The sequence below is a fragment of the Solenopsis invicta genome, chromosome 16, assembly GCF_016802725.1.
Source record: "Solenopsis invicta isolate M01_SB chromosome 16, UNIL_Sinv_3.0, whole genome shotgun sequence".
In the NCBI taxonomy this organism is placed as follows: domain Eukaryota; kingdom Metazoa; phylum Arthropoda; class Insecta; order Hymenoptera; family Formicidae; genus Solenopsis; species Solenopsis invicta.
The window spans coordinates 23,245,924-23,273,501 of NC_052679.1; the positions used below are offsets into that span (position 1 = coordinate 23,245,924).

General features: G+C 27.5%; 3 protein-coding genes across 4 annotated transcripts; all 3 read left to right on the forward strand.

The window, feature by feature from the left end:
• The first annotated feature begins 1,152 nt into the window (after nucleotides 1–1,152).
• On the forward strand, nucleotides 1,153–5,821 carry LOC105199689 (cytochrome P450 4C1). Its single transcript, XM_011166891.2, has 10 exons — nucleotides 1,153–1,321; nucleotides 2,310–2,422; nucleotides 2,816–2,906; nucleotides 3,262–3,456; nucleotides 3,994–4,060; nucleotides 4,213–4,339; nucleotides 4,436–4,517; nucleotides 4,603–4,715; nucleotides 4,838–5,075; nucleotides 5,425–5,821. Exons 1-10 carry the CDS (start codon nucleotides 1,153–1,155, stop codon nucleotides 5,763–5,765), a joined length of 1,536 nt encoding a protein of 511 aa, XP_011165193.2. The 3' UTR covers nucleotides 5,766–5,821.
• A 1,830-nt stretch (nucleotides 5,822–7,651) lies between these two features.
• On the forward strand, nucleotides 7,652–15,592 carry LOC105199870 (cytochrome P450 4C1). Of its 2 annotated transcripts, XM_039459054.1 has the most exons (11): nucleotides 7,653–7,918; nucleotides 9,904–10,084; nucleotides 11,024–11,136; nucleotides 11,947–12,037; nucleotides 12,563–12,757; nucleotides 13,298–13,364; nucleotides 13,542–13,668; nucleotides 13,769–13,850; nucleotides 13,929–14,041; nucleotides 14,162–14,399; nucleotides 14,753–15,589. In XM_039459054.1, exons 1-11 carry the CDS (start codon nucleotides 7,727–7,729, stop codon nucleotides 15,091–15,093), a joined length of 1,740 nt encoding a protein of 579 aa, XP_039314988.1. In that variant the 5' UTR covers nucleotides 7,653–7,726; the 3' UTR covers nucleotides 15,094–15,589. The 2 variants fall into 2 exon arrangements, with proteins under 2 accessions (XP_039314989.1, XP_039314988.1); XM_039459055.1 differs by lacking the exons at nucleotides 9,904–10,084; nucleotides 11,024–11,136 and having other exon boundaries at nucleotides 7,652–7,918; nucleotides 14,753–15,592.
• Nucleotides 15,593–20,998: 5,406 nt separating this feature from the next.
• Nucleotides 20,999–26,837, forward strand: LOC105199861 (cytochrome P450 4C1). The gene is made up of 11 exons (XM_026134998.2): nucleotides 20,999–21,031; nucleotides 21,319–21,496; nucleotides 22,534–22,646; nucleotides 23,033–23,123; nucleotides 24,274–24,468; nucleotides 24,946–25,012; nucleotides 25,168–25,294; nucleotides 25,400–25,481; nucleotides 25,564–25,676; nucleotides 25,801–26,038; nucleotides 26,395–26,837. The coding sequence occupies exons 1-11, from the start codon at nucleotides 20,999–21,001 to the stop codon at nucleotides 26,733–26,735; spliced, it is 1,578 nt and encodes a 525-aa protein (XP_025990783.2). The 3' UTR covers nucleotides 26,736–26,837.
• The last annotated feature ends 741 nt before the right edge of the window (nucleotides 26,838–27,578 follow it).

Consider the following 27,578-nt stretch of genomic DNA (forward strand, 5'->3'; position numbering starts at 1 on the left):
TATAAGGTGTGACGCACAACAATTTTCTTAACAGTGATGTTTCTTAATTAGAATGTCTCAAACAATTACATGCTGCTGCATATTACTAAATTTTATTTGTATAATCCGTATATAAGAAAAATATATGAAAAGATTTGCAAAATTTTACGCAATATACTATTATTATTCAATGTTATTTGACACAATTGCAATAATAAATAATTATATTTATATAGGTTTTATATTAATTATTAATTATTAGGTATTAATAGTTAGGTTTCATATTAATTATTAATTATTAAATATAAAGTGACGAGTTATTCTATAGAGTAATGTAATAAGTTACATATCCAATTAATATATATTTTAAAATTTTATGTTTTTATGTTACATTTTTTATTTTATGTTTTCTGCATTATTGACATAAAATAGATTATAATATTATGTTGTAACACTCAATTATTGAAATCCTTAAAACAAAAATAAATTCAGAATTAAAATTAAAAATTTAGAAGTTTAAGGTTATAGTAATAAATGTATAACTTTAATAACAAAGCAACATTGCATTTTCTTTACAGGAATTATAAGCACTAATCTGTTACATATCGTATCGTATTATTGAACATAATGTATAGTAAGATTTAAATGCAAGTCATAAAACAGAAATTATAATAAATATCAAAGTTGCAATTTAATCAAGTGTCAAAGGTGCTGATAAGATCGGAATATCATAGAAATATTGGTCCTTCTAATGTAATAGACGGTAAGTACCAAAAGTTTATAGCTTTTGAGAATTGTATAAATTATAAAACGTAAATTGCTAAATTGAATAAGAGAATGATAACACAGGTCTACAAAAATTAAGGATGACATATGCTTTGAACTTTGAAGAATGTTTCTGTTCACTTTTCAAAACTTCGTCCAATTATTTGAAGTTAAAAACTAAAAAAAAAAAAATTTTTAATTTATCGTTTTTTTATATCACTTTAAAAAATGTTAACTTAATAAAAATTGTATTATATGAAAATTATAGGTTGTAAAAAAATTTATCATTTACGTTATATGTATTTATAGCGCATTAAAATGCAATATTATATTAATCCATGGCAAAATCAAAGGGTTTACCTTTTCAGGATTTCACTTAATTATTTGGAATGTTTACAGATTACGAGAATGGATTTCGCCTTCTTGGCACTATGCATCTTTTACTTTGTTGTGATTTTTCTAGTTCTGTCGATAGTGCACGATCAATATGATGTTTATCAGAAACTTAAAAATATTCCTCAAATCGACAGATATCCTTTTGGTGTGATGTTTGAGCTAATGAATCTGTCAAACTATGGTAAGAACTTAATACTAAAGTTTATCATTGTTCGTTTTATCATTATTCTTTTGCACAAGTATTATTCCTATATTCGTATACGGCTCAAAATAAAAAAGTATTCTATTTATATTTACTTAGATGAAAAGGTAGCAATAAGGTAACCATTTCTATTTTATTCAATAACATTGTTAATATCATTTTATCTTTGTTTAATATAAAGAACAAAGATAAAATAACTCTAATACTTCTGAACGTAGTATAATAGAGAGACAATCAATTTAATGAATAAATATTTCGATATGAAGATCTCGTTTTAATAATTATATTAATCATATGATTAAATAATTTTGCATAACTTGAAATGTACATAGACAAATAAAAAGTTAATAACAGAAATAGAAACACTTGAGTCTATATATATATATATATATATATATATATATATATATATATATATATATATACACACATATAATAACGCAATAAGGAAGTGCATGTAATTAAATGTTAAAAAAATTAAGAAGTGATAAAAAATACAAATGCCTTACAATAATTGTCGGCTATTGCGTAGACACATTAACGCCACTACATAACGATGGGTTACTAAACAAGTGATTCTATAAGCAATCGTTAAAATTTGTTACTTAATAACAAAGATAATAAAAGCAGCCCTTACAAAAAAGTATTACTGTCGAAAAAATTACACACAGAAAATTACATACAAAATTTGTCATTTTCTGTGGTTTTTTTTTAGAGTGGCAGTAATACAAAATGTACAATATATGTGTGTGTGCACAAATACATACACAAGCAACACTTTGACGAATATAATTGTTCAAGTTTCTAAAGAAGTCACGGAAAATAGCAGATTTTGTATATAATTTTCCGTGTGTAATTTTTTTCGGCAGTAATACTTTTTCATAAGGGCAGTGCTTATAGTACTTACAATATTATTTCTTCCTCTAATAATTAAAACAATATAAAAATTAATAAATTTAATTGTTAGCATGCACGAAAAAATTATTAACGCATTTGGAGAAGATGAATAAAGAAGGAATATACGTACAATGGATTTTTGGCCAACCATATATTAATGTGTTTAAACCAGAATATTTGGAGGTAAATATTAAAATCCATTTGCTAACAAAAATATCATTCTATTCTTTTAATTTTATTCTGGGATAATTAGAGGAAAGTCGCCAATACCAACATAGGTTTCCTAAAACAATCTTTCCTTATTTCTCGGAGAATAAATATTGCACTTTATTAATACTGCTAAAAATCTAATCTGCTTAGATAATTAAAGAATTAAAAACTCATAATTCATGTATCCGCAGCTTGTTATATGAAAACAGTTACAAAACAGATTCTCCAAATAGTATTCTTACAATTAATTAGTTTTTACATGTTGCTTTATATGTATATGCATATTTAAACAAAAGTGAATATGTTGATTAATAATTATGTAATTGTATATTATTGGATAATAATATTTCCTTCAAATTTTTGCAGCTTATTCTTCCCAGCACTGTAAATATCACAAAAGGGGCACATTATAAATTACTGGAACCCTGGTTAGGCAACGGACTTATAACATCTACAGGTGAATGTATAATAAAATCATATTATTTATTTATTATATGTTTATATGTACATATTTCTCATTTATTTAGAATTTTACTAAATATATGTTCCAATTTATTTTCTATACTTTAAAATTACTCACAAACATATTTAGACACAAGCTATAATTGATGCAACCGCTTTATTTATTTATTTGTGTTATATTTAATTGAATGTGTATAAATTTTAACATAACAATTTAAGTACATCTCTTTTTGCTCGTTTCTGATGTGTTATGCTTTGCTTGATTGCATTTTTAATTACCTTTGTAACAATTTTTTCATCTTTGCAATGTTTTTATAATATAAATATATCACAGTTTAATGCTGTTTAAGGTAAACAATGGTTCCACGATAGAAAACTCATCTGGCCAACATTCCATTTCAGTATATTAAATCAATTTGCTGTGATTCTGTCTGAAAAAGCAGAAATCTTAACAACGTGTCTAGATAGGAAAATAGAGAAAAATCCAGGGAAAGCCATTGATATTTGCCCTTTTATTTTCAATGCTGCTCTTGATATTATCTGCGGTAAGGTAGCTTTTTTTTTAAATTTACGATATACATGTAATATAAAATTCCAATATTTTTCGCAAAAAGGAAACATTTGTTAATATAAAACATTATACATACATGTATACTACAATTATAACGTTATTAGTCATTTTATGGAAAGTGAGAAAATTTTATGAAACAAAGTTAAATTAAGGAAATGACCATGCATACCCAGGTCAAAAAAAAGATATGAACATATACATTAAAATTCTCTAGTATTAACTTTGCTAAATTTACAAAGTTATTTTGTTAGAACAGCAAATAATCTTAATATGTTATCAAAGTAGTAGCAATATATCACGACTTTTTATTATAGACTATTAAAATTCGGTAGTCAATTACAGTAGTAGATGTGCTTTCATAAGCAAATATTTATTTTGCAAAACTTTTTATTTAATTAAAAAAAGAGATGTTGTAATATCGTTATATTTACCATTTAATAAATAATGAGTTAAATCTAGCGTTGCAAACTACGTGACAAAGACATCACCAAAAATATCAATTACGTTGCAGAAACGGCAATGGGTGTGGATATACGTGCTCAAGAAGTCGTAACCAAATATACATCAGCAGTACATACGTTAGTCCTAACATTTATATACTTCAATAGTTTATAATAAAATAACTACCCTTTTACCGATTAATACTGTGAATAAATAATTTTATACTTTATATTTATATAAATTACATATGCACTTTAGTAAATTATATTGTATATTTTAAAACTTTCAGAATATCCTGGTTAATAATGACACGAATTTTTCGACCTTGGTATTGGATTAACTGGTTGTTCTATTTATCACCTAGAGGAAAGCAGTATAAATCAACGCTTGACACATTGCACGAATTTACGAAACAAGTAAAAGAAAGAAAAGATTTAAAACAGTGTTAGAGTTTAATAACATTATTTTATTTAAACTATTTACACGTTTACAATAAACATAATAAATTCTAGGTGATATGTAAGAGAAAGGCTGAACGAAAATTGCAAAACGACTATTCAGAACCTAAAAATGAGAACAATGAATTTAACATTGGTACTATTGTAAATTATAATTATACAACATACATTTAACATGTTCCTTTTTTCTTATCCTTACTTAATAAAATTTGCTGTATTAGGTAAACGTAAGAGGAAAGCGTTCTTAGATCTATTATTAGATCAGAATGCAAAGGATGACTGTCCTTTGACCGATGACGAGTTGAGAGCGCAGGTTGACACGTTTATGTTTGCGGTGAGACGTCCAGAATTAAAATTAAATTCACCAATTTTTTCATATAAAATTTTTTCTTATTAGAATATAACTCGATAATGCATTTATACAAGTACGTGTGTAAAATATGAAAATGATAATAGGGACAAGACACAACTGCAATTGCGATAATCTGGACACTCTTTCTCTTGGGCAATAATCTCGAGCATCAGGAAAAAGTTCACAAAGAACTCGAAGAAGTTTTTGGAGTTTCGGAGACACCAGCTAGCGTAAAGGAGCTGTCGCAACTAAAATATCTCGATAGAGTTATGAAAGAAACGCTTCGAATATTACCTAGTATACCTGTGATCACGAGAAAATTAACAGAAGATGTAAAATTGGGTAGGACACAATTTATTCGACAATTAAAAAGAATCTTAAGGAAGATGTTTTGTAAATTCTTTTGCAAAACAGTTAAATAATGTTTCTTTTAGATTTAGTGCTTAAGAAGTGAAAAAGCTTTATAAATAATGTTTTTATTCTTTATGAAAAACTAAACAGAAGCATTTTTTTAATAATAAATAATTTTTCAGCTTAATAACTAAACTTAAATGACTCTAAAAATTGTTAATTTAATATTATAATCTTGCATAAAAGTTTAATTTACAGGTCATAAAAGCGTTTATATCGACGAAAATAATCAATCTATTAAAGTAAATGCAGTTTACAATTAGTTTATTCTTTATTTTAGGTAACAATATCCTTCCGAAAGGTCTTACGATCGGAATGTCAATAATATTTATACATCGGAACCCGGAGATTTGGCCGGACCCATTGAAGTTCGATCCGGATCGCTTCCTTCCAGAAAACTCGAAGCATAGACATCCATATGCCTTCATTCCGTTCAGCGCTGGACCGAGAAATTGTATAGGTCAGAAATTCGCTTTAATCGAACAGAAAATTTTGTTGACTGCTGTTCTCAGAAAGTGGAGGGTAAAAAGTGTGAAAACAATCGACACAATCAAGTACGGTGGCGCTATCCTTTTGCGACCCAGAGAGGAAGTACTCATACATTTCACCCCTAAAAAGTAAACAATTGGGTAACAATTACATGTTTTTTATAATTTCTTTCCGTATTAATTCTTTTACTTATATATGCATAATAATCATATTCTTGCACATATATGCATAGATGTGATATATCTGTCTTAACATCACAAAATATCGAATAGAGATACATATTTATACCTAGTAATACAATGATGCTTTTATAATATTATATGTTATCATTATTTTGAATTCGGGATCTGGCCTTGCCGGAAGAGCTTAAGCTAACTTAAGCTAACTAAATAGTGTTAACGAAATAGTATCTGGACAAAAGGGCGATTTGTAATGTGACGATAAACATTAATAAATGTTTAAAGCCAAAACATAATGTTTTTTTATACTGAATTCTTTTGACATAAAAAATAATATTAAAAAATTAATAATTTACTTACAGCCAATAATTGACAAATTACAATAATTATTTACTGCTTTTTAACCTTTCAATAACTAATCTTATCATCACTGGGTCTGCAATCTAAGTCTGCGGCTGTTCGCAATGCATACTAACAATAAGTCTTGTTGTGAATTTTTGAAAACACACACTTTAGAGAGAAAAATTTTTGTCCCAACAAATATTTCTGTAGTGATTTAGTTGGGAATTACCTGCTGGAATAGCTTAATTTTGATTGATTTTAATTAAAAATTTATTATAGAGCAAATAATATTTTGTCTCGACTATTTCTATTTCTGTTTTACAATAATTTATAGTAATTTTATAATTGTAATTATTGTACTACATTTTGATTCTATGTTTACACTTGCATTGAAAAAGAAATCTTGTTGCATTATTTAGAAATCTGGTAAATTCAACCAATACGTCTATTAAAAAACGGACAAAATAAAAATCTTATGCGAATTACCAGATTATATTATAGTAAAATCTATCAAATATTTTGATTATAATATCCAGAATCCTATTATAACAATCAAAATTAAATATCAAATGTTTTGCTTGGTTTCATTACAAACACTCAATCATACAAGTTTTGTTAATATAACCAGATCATTTTTATACAAAATCCTCTTGAATAAATGTAAAAACTGAATTTTAGAATAATAATACAATATTAAATTTAAATTGGAATGGCTCTGAAAAAATAAATTAAAATATAATGCCGTAAGAGCCAACACAAGATGTTCGTGTGAGAATTAATGTAATTAACAAGAAATTATTAGATGTTTCAATTTTCTGATTTGGATCAACCTCTAAAAAAAAATAAATAAATAATTTTATTCCACATACGATGGTTGATGGCGTAAAATTATTTCATTTCAGGCTTATGTAGCGCAGGTACAAAAATTGATAATTGAAATCGTACATAATTATATTAAATCGTACATAATTGTTTAGTATGATTATTCAAAAAACTTTTTTTATACAATGACCGTAATGTGTGACATTGGCTACAATTGTACTGCATCATTTTCGACTGCCAATTTTGAGTTTGATTATAAACCATCGCATATGGAATAAAGTAATAATTTAACACTGAGGATAATCCAAACCGGTAGATTGAAACGTAATAATTGCTTGTTAGTTATATTAATTCTCACACAAAACATCTTATGTTTGCTCTCACGGCATTAATTTATATTTTAATTTACAGTGCTAAATATTGAAATATGTATATAGCCGAGAGAAAAACTTTACAAGGCCAAATAAAAAACTCTTTTATTGACTTCTTTATTCAAAGTTTCTAGTTTTTTTTTAGTCATTTACATTATTAATAAAGAAGTAATTTTCACATTATTGTGATGCGTAGCAGAGATCAGAAATCGCGGTTTGTGATAACACGATCGTACACTGTACGAACATGTTTCTGCGGGATCGTGATATCAAAAGCCGCGATTTGTGATCACTGATACGCAGCTAAAAAATTTTCCGTTTCTTTTTATCCCGCTATTAACAATAATCTTAATAATCAATACGCAAATTGAAAAACATAATGATTTATTGTTGCTCTTTCATCATGCGTGAATCAAAAACGCCTCGCGTCTCTGCTGCGCGTTCTAGTCCGACTGTTGTTCGTGGATGCTCTTCATCTGTCTTCATCTGTAGGCTGGCGAATTTTTATCCATATCTCTACCGTCGATTATTACTCTGCTGCTGTCAAAAGCAACATCATCGAATGACATTGGTATGATAATAACTGAGTCTGAGCTGAATTTCCTAATTGTATCTGTACAAACATGTTCGAAATACAGCTGTTACAGTTTAACATATGGTATTGTACACCTTTCAATTTACAATGTACTTTATCCGGAGACATTTTTCACTCTTTAAAACACATTCGAAATTTATTTTTAATAGCGATAAATGACTTGCATTCAAGAAAAAAATTTGTGACAGTTTAAAATTCAATTAAATCTTGAAAAATTTTTATGTACGCGATTAATCTTCATAAATGGTCCGCTTATTGAAGGTAATAGTTTAATAATGTGCGGCTCTCACGCCATGGAATTGCAATTATAACTACAAGTGTGAGTTAAATATCAATAATAAGAAAAGATACAATAAAATAATCAGCTTATTCCAAGGTATACGATAATGTTATGCGATAAAATTTTGTTCTTTTATTATTATTAATTATAACGGATGGATCATGAAATTTCTTTACGTTTGCTAAATCACACTTCTTTACCTCCGGAACCGGAATTAAACATTGCGGCGTCCAAGACTTCAGAAAAAAGTACGTCTTAGTAACATAGAAGTATTTTTTTATGATATGAAAGTAATTGAAAAAGCCATTAATTGGATTTCAAAAAACACTACTATTCCAATGAATTTCTCAAAGCTTTGAATTTAATAATAAATTCTACATTTTTTAAATTTAATAATGTTTGCTAAAAACAGATCTTTGGTGATCATCCTATCTGCCGATAGGATCACCGTTATCTTCTATTTTAACGGATTTGTTCATGCAGGAATATTAGAGGAATATAATATTATTATATATATATATATAAATATAAATTTAACCCTTAAACACACTAATCCTGTAAAATACGGAAACACATTTTTGGGTCTGGGAGACCTTTTCAACTTTGAAAAGCTCTATAACTTTAATCACAATATTTTTCTATGATTTTTTTTTTAAACAAAAGTTCAAAATCTCAGGAGTGTGACTGTTCAATCGGCATTGCCAAAAAATAATTTATTGTGAAGTTATAAAAGAAAAACCATTAAGCAAAAATGAGAAATTGGTCAAAAATCCACTTTTCCTTCAAAAAATCATATCTTTGCAACAAAAAATGTTTAAGGATTTTTAAAGACGGCGTTTTAAAGCTAAAGAGTCACACTTTCAAAATAAAATTTGGCAAAGTCATTCCTTTTAAAAAGTATAATTATGTTACATGGAGAATATGAGGTATTTTTGGGCATCTAAAAATCCACTAAAAAAAAAAAATGATATCTTTGCAACAAAAAACTTTGAAGAACTTTACAATACGACGTTTTAAAGCTAAAGATTCATACTTTCAAAAAAAAATTATATTATTGTCATTTCTATTAAAAAATGTACTTATGTAACAAAGCGAATATGAGATATTTTTGATTAAATCGCTATATACATATACAATAATATGTATATGTAGATATGAGCTATCAATAATAGAAAGTATCTTTGAGGTACTTACGTATATTACTATATTTTTAATCAATATTGAAGATACAGTAACGGCGAAAGAGTACAATTTTTATAGTATAATATCAATCTATCACAATTTCTTTTTTTTAAATTTAATTAAATGTATTTAATAAATTTGGTATCTTAAATTAGTTGGATAAAGTTCCAAAAAGATAAATTATCCAATTTTGCTATTGATTGGAATACTACTCTACTTTGATGTGCCATGCTGACTACAATATGAAATTCGCCGATGAGGTTATTTTGAAGGTCAAAACTAAAAAAAAAATTTTGAATTTGTTGTTTTTTTTATATCACTTTAAAAAATGTTAACTTAATAAAAATTGTATTATATGAAAATTGTAGGTTGTAAAAAAATATATTATTTACGTTATATGTATTTATAGCGCATTAAAATGCAATGTTATATTAATCCATGGCAAAATCAAACGGTTTACCTTTTCAAGATTTCACTTAATTATTTGGAATGTTTACAGATTACGAGAATGGATTTCGTCTCTTTGGTACTGTCCATATTTTACTATTTTGTTGTGATTTTTCTAGTTCTGTCGATACTTTATAGTCAATATGATGTTTATCAGAAATTTAAAAATATTCCCCAAATCGACAAATATCCTCTTGGTGACACGTTTGAGCTAATGAATCTGTCAAACCATGGTAAAGAACTTGATACTTAAAATTTATCATTATTTTTTTTATCATTATTCTTTTCTACAAGTATCATTCGTACACGGTTCAACATAAAAAATGTTCTTTTTAAATTTATGCAGATGGGAAGGTAGTAATAGGGCACCCATTTATATTTTATTCAATAACAGTGTTAATAATTATAATCATAATATTTTATGTTAAATTCTGAACGATTATACTTGACAAAGTGTTATTTAATAATTTCTAGACTCAAAGTTATGAAATTTATACTTAAGACGTAATTTATAAAAATGTAACGACATTGCATAATGAGCGAAATGGTAATATGGCCACTCCAAAAATAAATTTAAAAAAATAGTTTTGTTAAAAAATACACAATATTTTATTATAAAATTATATATTTTTAATTTTTTATTGTTTAGAATTTTATTAATTTAGAATTTTTTGAGTTTAGAAACATTACAGATATATGTCATATTAGATATATCATTTTATCCTTGTTTAACATAAACAGTAAGGATAAAATATATCTGGTATTCTAAACGTTACCTTAGAGTGACAATCAAAGAAATATTTCAATATAAAAATTTTGCTTAATTAGATATATTAATAATATGTTATTAAATAATTTTGCATAACTTGAAATGTGTCTAATACAAAGTTAAATAACAAAAAAAAAAAAAAACAATTGAGTATACATACATGCATAATAACGTAATGAGGAAGTATATGTGTAATTGTTTAAAAAGTTTCAAAATACTAAAAAGTAAAAATGTTGAGCAACTAAATGAATGATTCCATAAGCAATCGATAAAATTCGTCACCTAATGACGAAACAGTAGCTTATAGTAGCCATAATACTACCTTCTCTTCTAATAATTAAAATAATGTAAAATCTCTTCTAATAATTAAAATAATATAAAAATTAATAAATTTAATTGCCAGAATGTACGAAAAAGCTATTAACGTATTTGGAGAAGATGAGTAAAGAAGAACTGTTCATAAAATGGATTTTTGGCCAACCTTTGATTACCGTGTTAAAACCAGAATATTTAGAGGTAAATACTAAAATCCATTCGTCAACAAAGAATATAATTTTATTTTTATTCTCTGATAATTACAGGAAAGTCGTAAATACCAAAATAAGTTTCCTAAAACAATCTTTTCTTATTTCTCGGAGAATAAATATTGCACTTCATTAATACTAATAGAAAACTGATGTGCTTAAACGGGTCAACAAAAAAACTTCTCCAAAGTTTACTTTATACATGACATTGAATATATATATTTTTATAAATGTAAAAGCAACATTAATGTTGTAATAATGAATACCACGATTGAAGTTTAAGATGATTCTTTAAAAAATCAGAATTTAATACTATAATCCGTTATCTTAAATTTTGAATAACTAATTTCGTAATCAGTGAGTCCAAAAACCTTTATGTTAGAAGTTTTAAGATGATCCGTTGAAAAAACAGTAAAACACGCTAAATGTATGTGAAATATTGAGTCCGCCATTTTTGAAAAAAACCTAGGGTAATAGAGCGAAACGAGACCTAGATTCGGTTTAAGGGACTCAAAATACATTCGAAAAACCTACTCCGGTCCAAGTAAATTTTAGAAAATTTTGTTGTAGACCTGTGTAAATAAAAAATAAAAAATTTATAATTCAAGTATTCACAGCTTGTTATATGAAAGTAATTACAAAACAAATTCTTCAAATAGTATTTTTATAATTAATTAGTTTTAAGTTGCTTATTATATGTATGTGTATGTATAGGTAAACAAAAGTCAATATGTTGATTAATAAATATTTTACATAATTTTGGATAATTTTGGATAATAATACCTCTTTTAAATTTTTGCAGCTTATTCTTTGCAGCACTGTAAATATTACAAAAGGGATGCACTATAAACTACTGGAACCCTGGTTAGGCAACGGACTTATAATATCTACAGGTAAATGTATAATAAAATTGTATTATTTATTTATTATACGTTTATATGTATTTCCCATTTATTTAGAATTTTAATATATGTATACTTTCCAATTTATTTGTTATATTTTAACGTCATTCATAAAAAGATTTTGACAAGATGTAAGAAATAGTTTTATTTTTAATCTAACACAAATTCGTGGACACATTCCATTAAACGTGCTCAAGAGAAAAGTTTTTTGTTGTTTGCTTCTCAGGCTTTACCCAAATCCCTTTGTTCACTTAAAAAAATTTTTTTTTTAAACTGGATGTAATAACATATTAATGAAGCTTTGATGTAATTCTTTATATAACTTTGACACAACTGCTTTATTCATTTATATTTACTTGATTGTGTATAAATTTTATCGTAAATAACTATATCTCTTTCTTCTTGTTTCTGGCTGTTTATTTCGTTGATTGCATTTTTAATTAATTTTGTGACAATTTTTTTATCTTTGCGATGTTTTTATGTAAATACATATATTACATTTTAATGTTATTTTAGATAAACAATGGTACCACGATAGAAAACTCATCTGGCCAACATTCCATTTTAGTATATTAAATCAATATGCTGTGATTCAGTCTGAAAAAGCAGAAATTTTAATAACGTGTCTCGAAAGGAAAATAGAGAAAAATCCAGGGAAAGCCATTGATATTTGCCCTTTTATTTTCAATGCTGCTCTTGATATTATCTGTGGTAATGTCATAATTTCTTTTAAATTGTTATATCATACAATGTGTGATATAAAATTCCAACATTTTTAGCAACAAGGAAACATTTTTTAATGGAATACATTTATAATGTTGTTAGTCATTTTATGAAAAATGAGAAAATTATTTGAAACAAATTTAAATCAAGAGAATGGTCATATATACCCAAATTAAAAGAAAGATATGAACATATACATGAAAATTTTTTAGCATTAATTTTACTAAAGTAAAGTTATTTTGTTAGAACAGCAAATAATCTTAATATGTTATCAAAGTAGTAACAATATGTCGTGACTTTTTGTGATAGACTATTATGATTCGGCAGTCAATTTCAGTAGTAAATGTGTTTTTATGAGCAAATTTTTATTTAGCAAGATTTTTTTTATTTTATTATTATTTTTATTTTATTAGAAAAAAAGGTATTGTTGTAATATTGTTATATTTATCATTGAATAAATAATGAGTTAAATCTAGCGTTACAAACTACGTGACAAAGACATCACCAAAAATATCAATTACGTTGCAGAAACGGCAATGGGTGTGGATATACGTGCTCAAGAAGTCGAAACCAAATATACATCAGCAGTACACACGTCAGTCTTAAAATTTTCTATAAACACTTTTATAGGTTATAATAAAATAACTACCGCTTTAACGCTTAATATTATAAAGAAATAATTTTATACTTTACACTTCTATAAATTACATGCGCAATTTAGTAAATTATATTATATATTTTGAGATTGTATACTTTGATTGTATACTTTCAGAATATCCTGGTTAATAATGACACGAATTTTTCGACCTTGGTATTGGATTAACTGGTTGTTCTATTTATCACCAAGAGGAAAGCAATATAAATCAAAACTTGACACATTGCACGAATTTACGAAACAAGTAAAAGAAAGAAAAGATTTAAAACAGTGTCAGAATTTAATGTTTAACATTATTTTGTTTAAACTATTTACACATTTACAATAAACATAATAAATTCTAGGTGATACGTAAGAAAAAGGCTGAATGGCAATTGCGAAACGACTATTCAGAACCCGAAAATGAGGACAATGAATTTAACATTGGTACCATTGTAAATTATAATTATACGACATACATTTTACGCGTACCTTCTCCTTATTTAATAAAATTTGTTGTATTAGGTAAGCGGAAGAAAAAAGCGTTTTTAGATCTATTATTAGACCAGAATGCGAAAGACGGTTCTCCCTTGACCGATGATGAATTGAGAGCGCAGGTTGATACGTTTATGTTTGGGGTGAGACGTCCAGAATTAAAATTAAATTTTCCAATTTCATATATAATTTTTTTCTTATTAGAATATAATTCGATAATGCATTTATACAAGTACGTGTGTAAAATATGAAAATGATAATAGGGACAAGACACAACTGCAATTGCGATAATCTGGACACTCTTTCTCTTGGGCAATAATCTCGAGCATCAGGAAAAAGTTCACAAAGAACTCGAAGAAGTTTTTGGAGTTTCGGAGACACCAGCTAGCGTAAAGGAGCTGTCGCAACTAAAATATCTCGATAGAGTTATGAAAGAAACGCTTCGAATATTACCTAGTATACCTGTGATCACGAGAAAATTAACAGAAGATGTAAAATTGGGTAGGACACAATTTATTCGACAATTAAAAAAAATTTTAAGGAAGACGTTTTGTAAATTCTTTTGCAAAGCAGTTAAATAATGTTTTTTTTAGATTTAGTGCTTAAGAAGTGAAAGAGCTGCATAAATAATGTTTTTATTCTTTATGAAAAACTAAACAAAAGCAATTTTTCTAATAATAAATAATTTTGCAGATTAATAATTAAACTTAAATTATACTAAAGATTGTTAATTTAATATTATAATCTTATATAAAAATTTAATTTACAGGGCATAAGAATTTACGTTGACAAAGTATAATCAATCAATGTATTAAAGTGAATGCAGTTCATAATTAGTTTGTCTTTTATTTTAGGTAAAAATATCCTTCCAAAAGGTTATACGGTCGTAATAGCAATATTGTTTGTACATCGAAACCCGGAGATTTGGCCGGACCCATTGAAGTTCGATCCGGATCGCTTCCTTCCAGAAAACTCGAAGCATAGACATCCATATGCCTTCATTCCGTTCAGCGCTGGACCGAGAAATTGTATAGGCCAGAAATTCGCTTTAATCGAACAGAAAATCGTGTTGACTGCTGTTCTCAGAAAGTGGAGGGTGAAAAGTGTGAAAACAGTCGACACAATCAAGTATGGCGGCGCTCTCACTTTGCAACCCAGAGAGGAAGTACTTATACATTTCTCTCCTAAAAAGTAAACAATTTTGTAACAGATACATGTTTTTTATGATCTTTTTCTTATTAATACTTTTACGTACATATACATAATAAACGTTTTCTTGCACATATTTGTGGGATTTAGAAAGGAAGCAATTATATCTATTTGAATTCGGGCATTAGACCTACTTAATTTTTACGGGCTTGAATGTAAGGTGCGATCATAATAGAAAACGGCAAGGATGAGACAGTCGTTAACCAAGCGTCAAACTAGTTAGTCGACCGAGCAAGTACTAAGCAAAAATAAAATAAGATTATTCCCGCGAACAATGTGACGAGTGAGCGAACGTTGAATCTCTGAAACTTTGTAACTCTGAAATCTAAAATACAATACGTTTAAATTGAGATTATAAAAAATGTTTTTGTTAAAATCCTACATATGTGTGAATATGATATATCTGTCCAAACATTTGAAAGATGCATTACGACTCTGATTTTTTCTCAAAGTGCTATATTTCAAGATTATATCCTACAAATTTTGAAAATAAACATTAAAATAATAAAAATTGTTATAGCCGTGTTCCAATTTACACTGCCAGTACTGAAATTTATAGTTCTCATTACATATATTATAGATTTTCAGTATTGACAATTTCTAATGGAACACAGCCTATGTCTAAATTTATATCTATTTGGAAGTGTCTGAAAATTTCGTTGCACATGCAAGTACAGATGAAAAAACGAGTATTTTAAAAATCGGAGTAAATAACGGAGTAAAAAATTTTTTTTTATATCGGATAAAATCGGAATTTTTGGTAAAATACTAAAAAAGAGACGTACAATTTATTTTTCTTGATATATGGAAATTTGCGTATTCATTGTAATAGTCTTAGTTCTTTTAAAAAAGATTGGTAGACGTAGTTACGTTTCTTTTATGCGTATTCCGATCTAATTAGCTTTATATTCTTGGCTCAAGCCTTATGGCGAGCAATGTGCTTCCCACTCAAGCTATCCTTTTGTAAGTCGTCAGACGGTGTGCATGTTTGCACGTTTATGATAAAGCTGTGTACTTATATACCAATCCGACTCTTCTCCTTCTAACCTAACATGATATTTATTGTTAAAATGTTTTAAATATATTTGATACGTTATTTTTGATATTAACAGTTCTTTATTTATAATTATAATTTTAATTTATAATTTCAAATTGAAGCAAAAATGTCTTTGCATTGCTAGTGCGGTGCTAGTTGATAATGCCGTATTGAAACTGTAAAATGTATAAGAACAGAGCTAAGTCTGCGTCTGTACGCAATGCGTACTAAGTTTCACTGTGAATCTTTGAAAACACACTTTAGATAGAAAAATCTTTGTTTTAACAAATATTTCTGCATATATTCTTTGATATACTGGTGTATATTGGTAGTCTGTGTCCGAATCCGTGAAACGGGATTGAAATAAAGTGATTTTTATTTTTTCAATCTAAAAGGAGCTTTTGCGAGTCATCCAATCTATTTTAATCCATGGCATACGATTGAAATGACTTAATTGCTGTATTTTAATCCAAAATATATTCAAATAAATTAAAGTCGATTACAAATTTTCTATTTATTTTCGTTTCCTGAGTTACTATTGGGACAACTTTAGTGTCTCGTTATAATTTACACATTTTTTAAATTGATTACATTGTATTGCTATAATTTAAAAAGTAATAATTTCTCCAAATACTTACAACGTTCCTTTAAAAAAAAGGAGTTCATTTAAAGTGAAGAATTCTTGAGAATCAAGTTTCTATTTAAACGACGTTTTTAATTTAATGACCGGAGAAATTATTACTTTTTAAATTATATACATATAGCAGCACAATGTAATCAGTTTAAAGTTAAATCGACATATTGTTATCAGTACATTGACGATGTAATTCAATAGCGCGATTAAAATATTTATGACGAAAATTATATTAATTGCATGTAGCGAGGCTCACATTGCTCCTTAGTTTACTTATTTTTAATTTTATTAGGTTTAAAACATAAGTATTCGTTAATATTCAAATTTTAATTTAATATGAACTATTAATTAAAAAATAATTAGCATAATTAATACAAATTAGTATTTTGAAATAGTAAATTATACGTAATGCTGCTATATTACACAATCCAAAAATTTCCGAGAACTTACGGTTAGATGCAAAACAATAGCTGTGGCTGATTGCAATAACAATTTAAAATATAAAATAAAAATATGTTTTATTTTAAGTGCGATATATGTCCGCACAAATTATATTTTTCTGTTCACACGTAATTGTATAAAAAATATATTTCGGTTCCTTATGAGACGTACTTGTTATACATATAGTTCGTACATACGTTAAGTCGTGCACGACACATACATACACACACATATTCATGCGGACACACACACATATATGCATTCACACAAAAAATAGAGCGCAACGGCATGGTACGGTTAAGCGTAAAACCAAAAAAAAGGGAAAATCTTAGACAATAAAAAGGATTCGGACACTCATTTCCTGTTGACGCAGGACTTATTCAAATACGTCATTCCGACATCGCGGAGTCGCAATTGTCCAAATACGAAAATCATAAACAGCTATCATTAAATAAACATCGGCGTCTCTAATCCTAAGCTCGTGGCAGCCGATGGCAATTTGCCGGGATGCGCTTAGAATCCGAAGATCCATATTGCCCAATAGAAACAAAGATTTTGGAAATCAAAACCAATCGGGACACAAGCTCAGAAAACCGAAAATTAAAAATGAGGCGAAAAGCCTTCTCGCTACCAGTCCGCTAAAAACCACGGCAGTGTCCGAACCTTATTACATTGTCATATTATAAATCGTGACTCAGAGCAATCGTTCTATATATTCCCGTAGACGGTTGCTCCTAGGCAAAGTCGAAGCCGACGCGTCCGTGTCGACTGAGGGTAGTGCACCCCAAGGCAATGTCGAACGCCGTACCGAGTGCCAGTGCTGTTTGAGACAAAAATCATATAATAATAATCAAGGTCTCACACATATACATATCTATAGCAATAATCACGTCTTATATATCAGGACAATTATTTTTGTACAATTTGTGAGTGAACAATAAACAATGTAATGCGAAACTACCAGTGTGGATGTCAACCCATTCCCACTGGACACAACATACTTTTCGAGACGCGTAAATTACAACAACCAATCGCAAAGTCGTTTAATTTCTATTAGATAGTACAAAAGAAATCTTAATCAACAATTGGTTGTATTAGTTATGCATTTTTTTGCAATTCCGCGAATTACGCCCCATGTGAATATCGACATTCAGAATGACGTAACGTATTCTAAATTACTAGAATATGCAGGTTACGCTTACGTCGCATGTGACCGCACCCATCCCATAATCAACCTACTAATGCGCGCATTGAGAAACAAAATGATATTTTGTTGCTTCATCATCATGTGTGAATCGGAGAGTCTTCGCGTCTCTGCTGCGCGTTCTAGTCGGACTGTTGTTCGTGAATGTTCTTCATCTGTCTTCGTGGAATCGGCGAATTTTTCACATCTCTACTGTCGATCATTACTCTGCTGCCTGTCAAATGCAACATCATGGAATGACATTGGTATGATAATAATTGAGTCACGGCTGAATTGCTTAATTATGTCTGTACAAATATGTTTGAGATACCACGGCTACAGTTTAACATATTAAACACCTTTCAATAAAGTTCAATTTACTTTATCTGCAGACTTTTTCCATCTTTTAAAATGTATTCGAAACTTATTTTTACTAATGAGAAGTGACTTGCACCTGAGAAGAGAATTTGTTACAATTTTAAATTTAATTAAGTCCTACAAATTTTTTATTTACGCGATTAATAATTGATCTGCTTGTCAAAGGTAATATTTCAATAATGTGACGCTCTCGCGCCATGGAATTGCAATTATAAATACAAGTGTGAGTTACATATCAATAATGAAGAAAGATACAATAAAAGAATCAGCTTACTCCAAGATATAACATACGATAATGTTACGCGATAGATTTTTATTCTTTTGATATGATTAATTATAACGGATAAAAAATTTCTTTATATTTGCTATTTTACACTTTTTTGCCATGCATCAGAGTCGAAACAAGATTTTGCGACGTTTAAGACATAAGAAAAAAATACATCTTTAATAACAATAAAGTATTTTTTTAAAACATAAAAATGATTTAAAAAATATTAATTAGTATTATTTAATATTATTTAATAATATGAATTTAATAAAAATATATTTATACCACGCCTAATCACCGTTAGTAGAGAACGAAAAAGTTTCTTCAAATTAAAAAATACTTATTTGAATTAGACTTGTGCATTGATATAACGTTAAAGAAAAATTTCTTTGATTTGAATAAACTTCTAGTTGCTTTTTATCAGAATTAAAGAAATAATTTAGTTGCAAACGCAAATCTTTTTTTAAATAAAAGAAATGTGTTTTTAAAACCAGAAAAACTAAATTATTTCTTACATTTTTGTTAGTACAATCTTTAATCTTCTGCTATCTTTAAAGTAAAAAAAATGTTTATTTAAATTAAACAAATAATTTGAAGAAATTATATATTTACTTTAAAAGAAGACTGCTAATAAATTATTTTTGGAAATCAAATAAATAAGTATTTATTTTTTTCAAAGGTATTTTTACTTCAATTTAAGAAAACCAAGTTAAGGAATAAGCAATTTCAAGAAATTAAACATAATTTTTCTTTAGATGAATGAATTAAGATGTATATAAATTTACCATTCATACGCCTCATTAAACTTTTTACATAAAGAAAGTATTTTATTCTTCGCTACTTTCTAGTCCCTCTTTATTTATCTTTATCTCGTTCTATTTAGTGTAATTAAAATTTAGTGTAATTAGAGATACTTGTATTGTAAAACATTCATATAAAAAATTTTTTAATATTTTGTTAGATTTATAAGATATATTTAAAAAAATACAAGTGTTTTGATTTTTAAAGGGTGGTTTGACTTCTTCAAAACGTTTTTTTTTGTCGAAATTGAAAATTTCTTAATTCATGCATTTATCTCCACTACATATATGCCAATTTTCATTAAAATGTGAATTTTTTCGCAAAGTTTCCTTGTAAGTGAATTATTCAAACGATCTCCTACCATTAAATTGCATAAATAATTTATTAAGTTACGTAAACGGTAATCGCTCCAATGGTTAAAACATTCTTTCAAGAGTATCCGTAAATACTAATAGTCATAGTCGTAACAGGAAGAAAATAAGATTTAATGTCATAACAAGAAACTTACTTACAGTCAAAAGTAAAGTTGTATTTAATAATTAAAAATAAAAAGTAAATAAATAATTTTAGGAAAGGGGGAGTTAAACCTCCCACCAGAATATGCTTGAATATATTTTGGAATCATTTTGAATACGAACTTGAGTTTGTAAACGCATGATGCCTATGATGATGAATACTTATGGGCTTTTGTTTCACATTTTATTAATAAAATAATGTTTAGGAATAAACTATTTTTTATATAATAGGAATATCTTAACTATTTATAGGTGTATACACACACACACACACACACACACACACACACACACACACACACACATATATATATATATATGTATGTACTCAAAATAATGTATAATATTCAAAATTATTTATAAATAGAAACTGCTAATGTCATTCTTAAATTATAAATAAAAGTAGAAGGCAGTGATTCTATAATTTTTCTTGGAATTTTTATAATATTATCTTTTAATATAATTTTTTCCCCAATATAATCTTTAATATAATTTTTTCTTTACAGGAATTATAACTACTAATCCTTTATTTATCGTACCATATTATTACACATAGTAAAATTTAAATGCAAGTCATAAAACGGAAATCATAATAAATATCAAAGTTGCAATTTAATCGAGTGTCAAAGGTGCTGATGAGATCGAAGTATCATACTGACTTTTCTAACGTAATAGACGGTAAGCACCGGTAAAGTTCATATATCTTCCAAGATTTATATAAATTATAAAACGTTAATAGCCAAATTGAATGAAAAAATAATAATTACTAAGCAATTAATTTTAGATTTGAAACGATTTATAATTTGTATCAGAATATAAGAGAGAATTTTATTAGATATGTGCACACAAAATACGTATTTTCTTTAAATAAATGTTTTTAACATATTAAAGAATAATTATATTTTTAAAATAAATTTTATTGACTTTTATCACATTGATTTTTATTACATTACAGATTACGAGAATGGATTTCGTTTTTTTGGCACTATGCACTTTTTACTTTCTTGTGATTTTCCTATTTCTGTCGATACTGCATGGTCAATATAACGTTTATAAGAACTTTAAAAATATTCCACAAATTGACAGATTTCCTTTTGGTGAGACGTTTGAGCTAATGAATCTGTCAAGCTATGGTAAAAGACTTGATACTTAACATTTATCATTATTCTTTTTATCATTAATCTTTTGTACAAGTATTGTTCGTACACGGTTCAACATAAAAAGTGTTTTATTTAAATTTATGTAAAAGAAAAGGTAGTATCAGGCCACTCATTTATATTTTATTCAATAACATTAATCAATAATAGTCATTCATTATTTTATAATGAAACTTGAACGATTACATTCGATAAAGGGCTATTTAATAATTTCTATATTCAAAATTATAAAATTTATTATTTATGATTTATAAAAATGTAACGATATTGCATAATGAGTGGAAAAGAAAATAAATTAGTAATTTAACCATTCCAAAAATAAATTTTAAAAAATAGTTTTTTATAAAGAAAAACACACTGTACTTTATTACAAAATTATATAGTTTTAAACTTTATCATTTAGAATTTTCCTGGCTTAGAATTTTTTTGCGTTCAAAAACATTAGAGATATCATTAGAGATATTATTTTGTTCTTGTTCAATATAAACAACAATCTTTAATATTTCTGAACAAGTCTTATAAAATGACAATCGATTTATTGAAAACATGTTTCAATATGAAAATTTTGTTTAGTTACATTAATGATATGCTATTATATAATTTTGCGTAATTTGAAAAAGTTAAATAAGAAAAAAAAGAAACACTTGAGTGTACAGTCGTGAGCTAAAAAATTGCAACACATTTTCTTCGATGGTTTTTGGAATGTAGACTTGCTCATCGATCGGCAAACGTAATTGGTTGGATCCACAGGTAAGAACCAATTACATTCGCCGTTCAAAAACCATCGCGCGTCTTGAACTTGCCTCGATACTCGTGCAAATTTAAATGGCTAGGCATTTCTCTCTACGTGTGTACATACATAGATTCATAATAATATAATAAAATACATGTAATCAAACGTTAAAAATGTTTCCAAATATAATAGGGGTAGCTGTAATGCTTACAGTAGCCATAATACTACCTCCTCTTCTAATAATTAAAATAATATAAAACTTAATAAATTTAATTGCTAGCATGCACGAAAAGATTATTAAAGCATTTGGAGAAGACGACTAAAGAAGGAATATACATAAAATGGATGTTCGGCAAACCTTATATTAACGTGTTTAAACCAGAATATTTAGAGGTAAATACTAAAATCTTATTCGCTATCAAAAAATATAATTTTATACTTTTTTTTATGATAATTAGAGAAAAGTTGCCAATACCAACATAGATTTCCTAAAACAATCTTTTCTCATTTCTCAGAGAATAAATATTGCACTTTATTAATACTGTTAGAAACCTGCTTAGATAATTAAAGAATTAAAAACTCATAATTTATGTATCCGCAGTTTGTTATATGAAAGCAGTTATAAAACAGATTCTCCAAATAGTATTTTTACAATTATTAATTAGTTTTTACATGTTGCTTATATGTATATGCTTATATGAACAAAAGTAAATATGTTGATTAATAATTACATAATTGTATATTTTTGAAAAATAATATCTCTTTTAAATTTTTTGCAGCTTATTCTTCCCAGCACTGTAAATATTAAAAAAGGGACACACTATAAACTACTGGAACCCTGGTTAGGCAACGGACTTATAACATCTACAGGTGAATGTATAATAAAATCATCTTATTTATTTGTTGTACATTTATACGTATATATTTCCAATTTATTTAGAATTTTACTATATGTATATATTTCAATTTATTTGCTATATTTTAACGTCATTCATAAAAAGATTTAGAGAAGCTGTAAGAAACAGTTTTATTTTTAATCTAATACAGATACATATTCGCGGACACATTCTTTTAAACATGCCCAAGAGAAATGTTTTTTGCTGTTTCCTTCTCAGGCTTTACCCAAATCCTCGTTCATTCTAAGAAAACATTTTTTCTAAAACTAAACTAGTAAGAAATTAATTAAGCTTTAATGTAATTTTGTATATAATTTTGATAGCGCATTATTTATTTACATGTTTTATATTTACTTGGTTCTGCATAAATTTTATCGTATTATGTACATTTTTTGTTTGTTTCTGGCCTTTTATTTTTTCCTTGGTTCTATAATTTCAAGGGGGTAACTACACTTAATGTAATTATGGGATAGTATCTCCGAAATCATTATGAAATCATTATGAAATTCTTGTGTTGCAATCAGATGTAACATGAAATCATATGAAATCACCAGAAATCATAATGAAATCATATGAAATTACTAGAAATCATTTAAAACCATATATAAATTAGCAGAAACCATTTTGGATTTCTGTGTAATCATTGGAAATCATGTGTAATTATCATAAAATTTGATGAAATCAATACATTTGGCTTTTGTAATCAATTTTCCAATAAAATCTTGAAGTCAGCAGTTAGGTGTATCCCTATTTTCTGTATGTGTATGTGTGTGCGTGCGTGCGTGCGTGTGTGCGTGCGTGCGTGCGTACGTGCGTGCGTGTGTGTGTGTGTGTGTGTGTGTGCGTGTGCGTGTGCGTGTGCGTGTGTGGGGTTACTTCTCAATTTAATTTTATTTGGAAGAAATTGGCAATCAATAATAGTGTTTCTATATACACAAAATCATTTTTAATCACAAAAAAATCTGATAATTACGTATGCAATCATAAAAAATCACTGTGTAATCAGATAAAATCATGTAATCTGTGGGACATTTTAACTAGTAGTTACTCCCTTGATTAATTTTGTAGCTTATCTTTGTGACGTTTTTATAATATAAATGTATCACATTTTAATGCTGTTTTAGGAAAACAATGGTTCCACGATAGAAAACTAATCTGGCCAACATTCCATTTTAGTATATTAAATCAATATGCTGTGATTCAGTCTGAAAAAGCAGAAATTTTAACAACGTGTCTCGAAAGGAAAATAGAGAAAAATCCAAGGAACGCCATTGATATTTGCCCTTTTATTTTCAATGCTACTCTTGATATTATCTGCGGTAATGCAAGTTTTTCTAATTTACGATATATATTGTAAAATTACAATATTTTTTGCAAAAGAAAATGTTTGTTAACGCGTTACATATTACATGTATGTACACATGTGTGTATACTACAATTATAATGTTATTAGTCCTTTTTATGGAAAGTGAGAAAAATATATGAAACAAGTTTAAATTAAGAGAATGGCCATACCGCGGTCAAAAGAAAGATATAAACATATATATTTAAAGTGTCTAGCATTAATTTTGTTAAATTTGTAAATTGTTTTGTGAGAACAGCAAATAATCTTAGTAATAAATTTCAGTAGAAAATATGTTTTTATAACAAATTTTTATTTAGCAAGATTTTTTTATTTTATTGAGAAAGGAAATGTTGTAATATTATAACCTTTACCAGTAATAAATAATGAAATTTAAGTCTAGCGTTATAAACTACGTGACAAAGATACCATCAAAAAATCAATTATGTTGTAGAAGCAGCAATGGGTGTGAATATACGTGCTCAAGAAGTCGTAACCAAATATACATCAGCAGTACATAAGTCAGTCCTAAATTTTTTTATATTTCTATAGTTTATAATAAAATAACTACCACTTTATCGCTTAATATTGTGTAGAAATAATTTTATACTTTATAATATTTTATATATATAAATTACATATAATAGAATTTAATAAATTATTTTGATTCTTTTAGAATATCCTGGTTAATAACGACACGAACCATTCGACCGTGGTATTGGATTAATTGGTTGTACTATTTAACACCTGGAGGAAAGCAATATAAGTCAACGCTTGATACATTGCATGAATTTACGAAACAGGTAAAAGAAAGAAGAAATTTAAAACAGTGTCAGAGTTTCATTAAATATGTTACATTATTTTGTTTGAAATATTTACGCATTTACAATAAATATGATAAATTCTAGGTGATACATAAGAGAAAGGCTGAACGGCAATCACAAAACGGCTATTTGGAATTTGAAAATGAGAACAATGAATATAACATAGGTACCATTGTAGATTATAATTATACAACATACATTTTACATGTTCCTTCTTTCTTATTCTTACTTAATAAAATTTGCACTAGGTAAACGTAAGAGAAAAACGTTCCTAGATCTATTATTAGACCAGAATGCGAAAGACGACTCTCCCTTGACTGATGATGAGTTGAGAGCGCAAGTTGACACGTTTATGGCTGCGGTGAGATGTCCAGAATTAAAATTAATAAATTCTTAAATTTTTTCATACAAAATATTTTTCTTAGCAGAATATTACTCGATAATGCATTTATACAAGTATGTGTAAAATATGAAAATAATAATAGGGACACGACACAACTGCTATTGCGATAATCTGGGCACTCTTTCTCTTGGGCAATAATCTCGAGCATCAGGAAAAAGTTCACAAGGAACTCGAAGAAGTTTTCGGAAATTCGGAGACACCGGCTAGTGTAAAGGAACTATCGCGATTAAAATATCTTGATAGAGTTATAAAAGAGACGCTCCGAATATTCCCGAGTATACCTTTAGTCGCGAGAAAGCTAACAGAAGATATAAAATTGGGTAGGACATAACTTCATTTGACAATTAAACAGAATTTTTAAAAATAATTTTTATAAATTTATTTGTAAAGTAGTTAAACATAATGTTTTTTTTAGATTTAGTGCTTAAGAATTTAAAGAATTTAATACATAAATAATGTTTTCATTTTATATGAAAAACAAAAGCAATTTTTCAAAAGGTAAATAATTTTCTAGTTTAATAACTAAACTTAAATTATACTAAAGATTGTTAAATTATATAATATTATAATCTTACATAAAAGTTTAATTTTTAAATCATAAAAACGTTTATATCAACGAAAATAATCAATGTATTGAAATGAATGCAATTCACAATTAGTTTATCTTTTATTTTAGGTAACAATGTCCTTCCGACAGGTCTTACGATCGGAGTGTCAATAATATTTACACATCGGAACCCGGAGATTTGGCCGGATCCATTAAAGTTCGATCCGGATCGCTTTCTTCCAGAAAACTCAAAGCATAGACATCCATATGCCTTCATTCCGTTCAGCGCTGGACCGAGAAATTGTTTAGGCCAGAAATTTGCTTTAATCGAACAGAAAATCGTGTTGACTGCTGTTCTCAGAAAGTGGAAGGTGAAAAGTGTGAAAACAGTCGATACGATCAAGTACGGTGGTGCTCTCACTTTGAAACCTAGAGAGGAAGTACTCATGCATTTTATGCCTAAAAAATAAGCAGTTTGATAGCAAATACATGCTTTTTATAATTCTTTTCTTATTAATTCTTTTATGTACAAATTGTATTCTTGCATATATACATATATGCTCGGATATGATATATCTGTCTAAACATTATAAAATATTGACTAAAGATGTGTATCTGTACTAATGCAATCATGTTTTTATAATATGTTATTATTTCGAATCTGGCCTTGCAGGTAGAGTATCTTAAGTTAACAAAATAGTATTAACGGTATCTGGATAAAGGAACGATTTGTAATGTGACAATAAACACTAATAAATGTTTAAAGTCAAAACATAATGTTTTTTTATACTGAATTTTTTTGACATTAAAAATAACATTAAGAAATTCGAACAATTTACTTACAGTCAATATCAAATTATAACAATTATTTAATGGTTTTTGACCTTTAAATACATTACTGGATGGGTCTGGGAAACCCTGCACAAAATTTCGATCGCTTGTGTTGTGTGAAAAAAGAATGAGACAGAAAGTTCGGATTAGAAGAGGGGGAGAAAATTAGAAGTCTCCTCTATTGATCGTCACGTTGACTTGGCTAGCTTAGAGCTCAAGTAGAATTCAAACGGCAAAGAAGTAAAATTTTTTGTTATTATATTCTCCATGTTAAGTTAGATCAAGTCAGATCAACTTCTTTTAATAGATAAAAAATAATAAAAAACTAATTTTATTATTAAGTTTTACTATAAATTCCTAATCTTTGCATCTATGGCTCAAGTTTTGTATAATAAAATAATGCATGAATATGATATTTTTTATTGATAACTAAAAAGTTGACAAAAGAAATTGTTTTATTTCAACTTTTCTCAAGTTTCGAT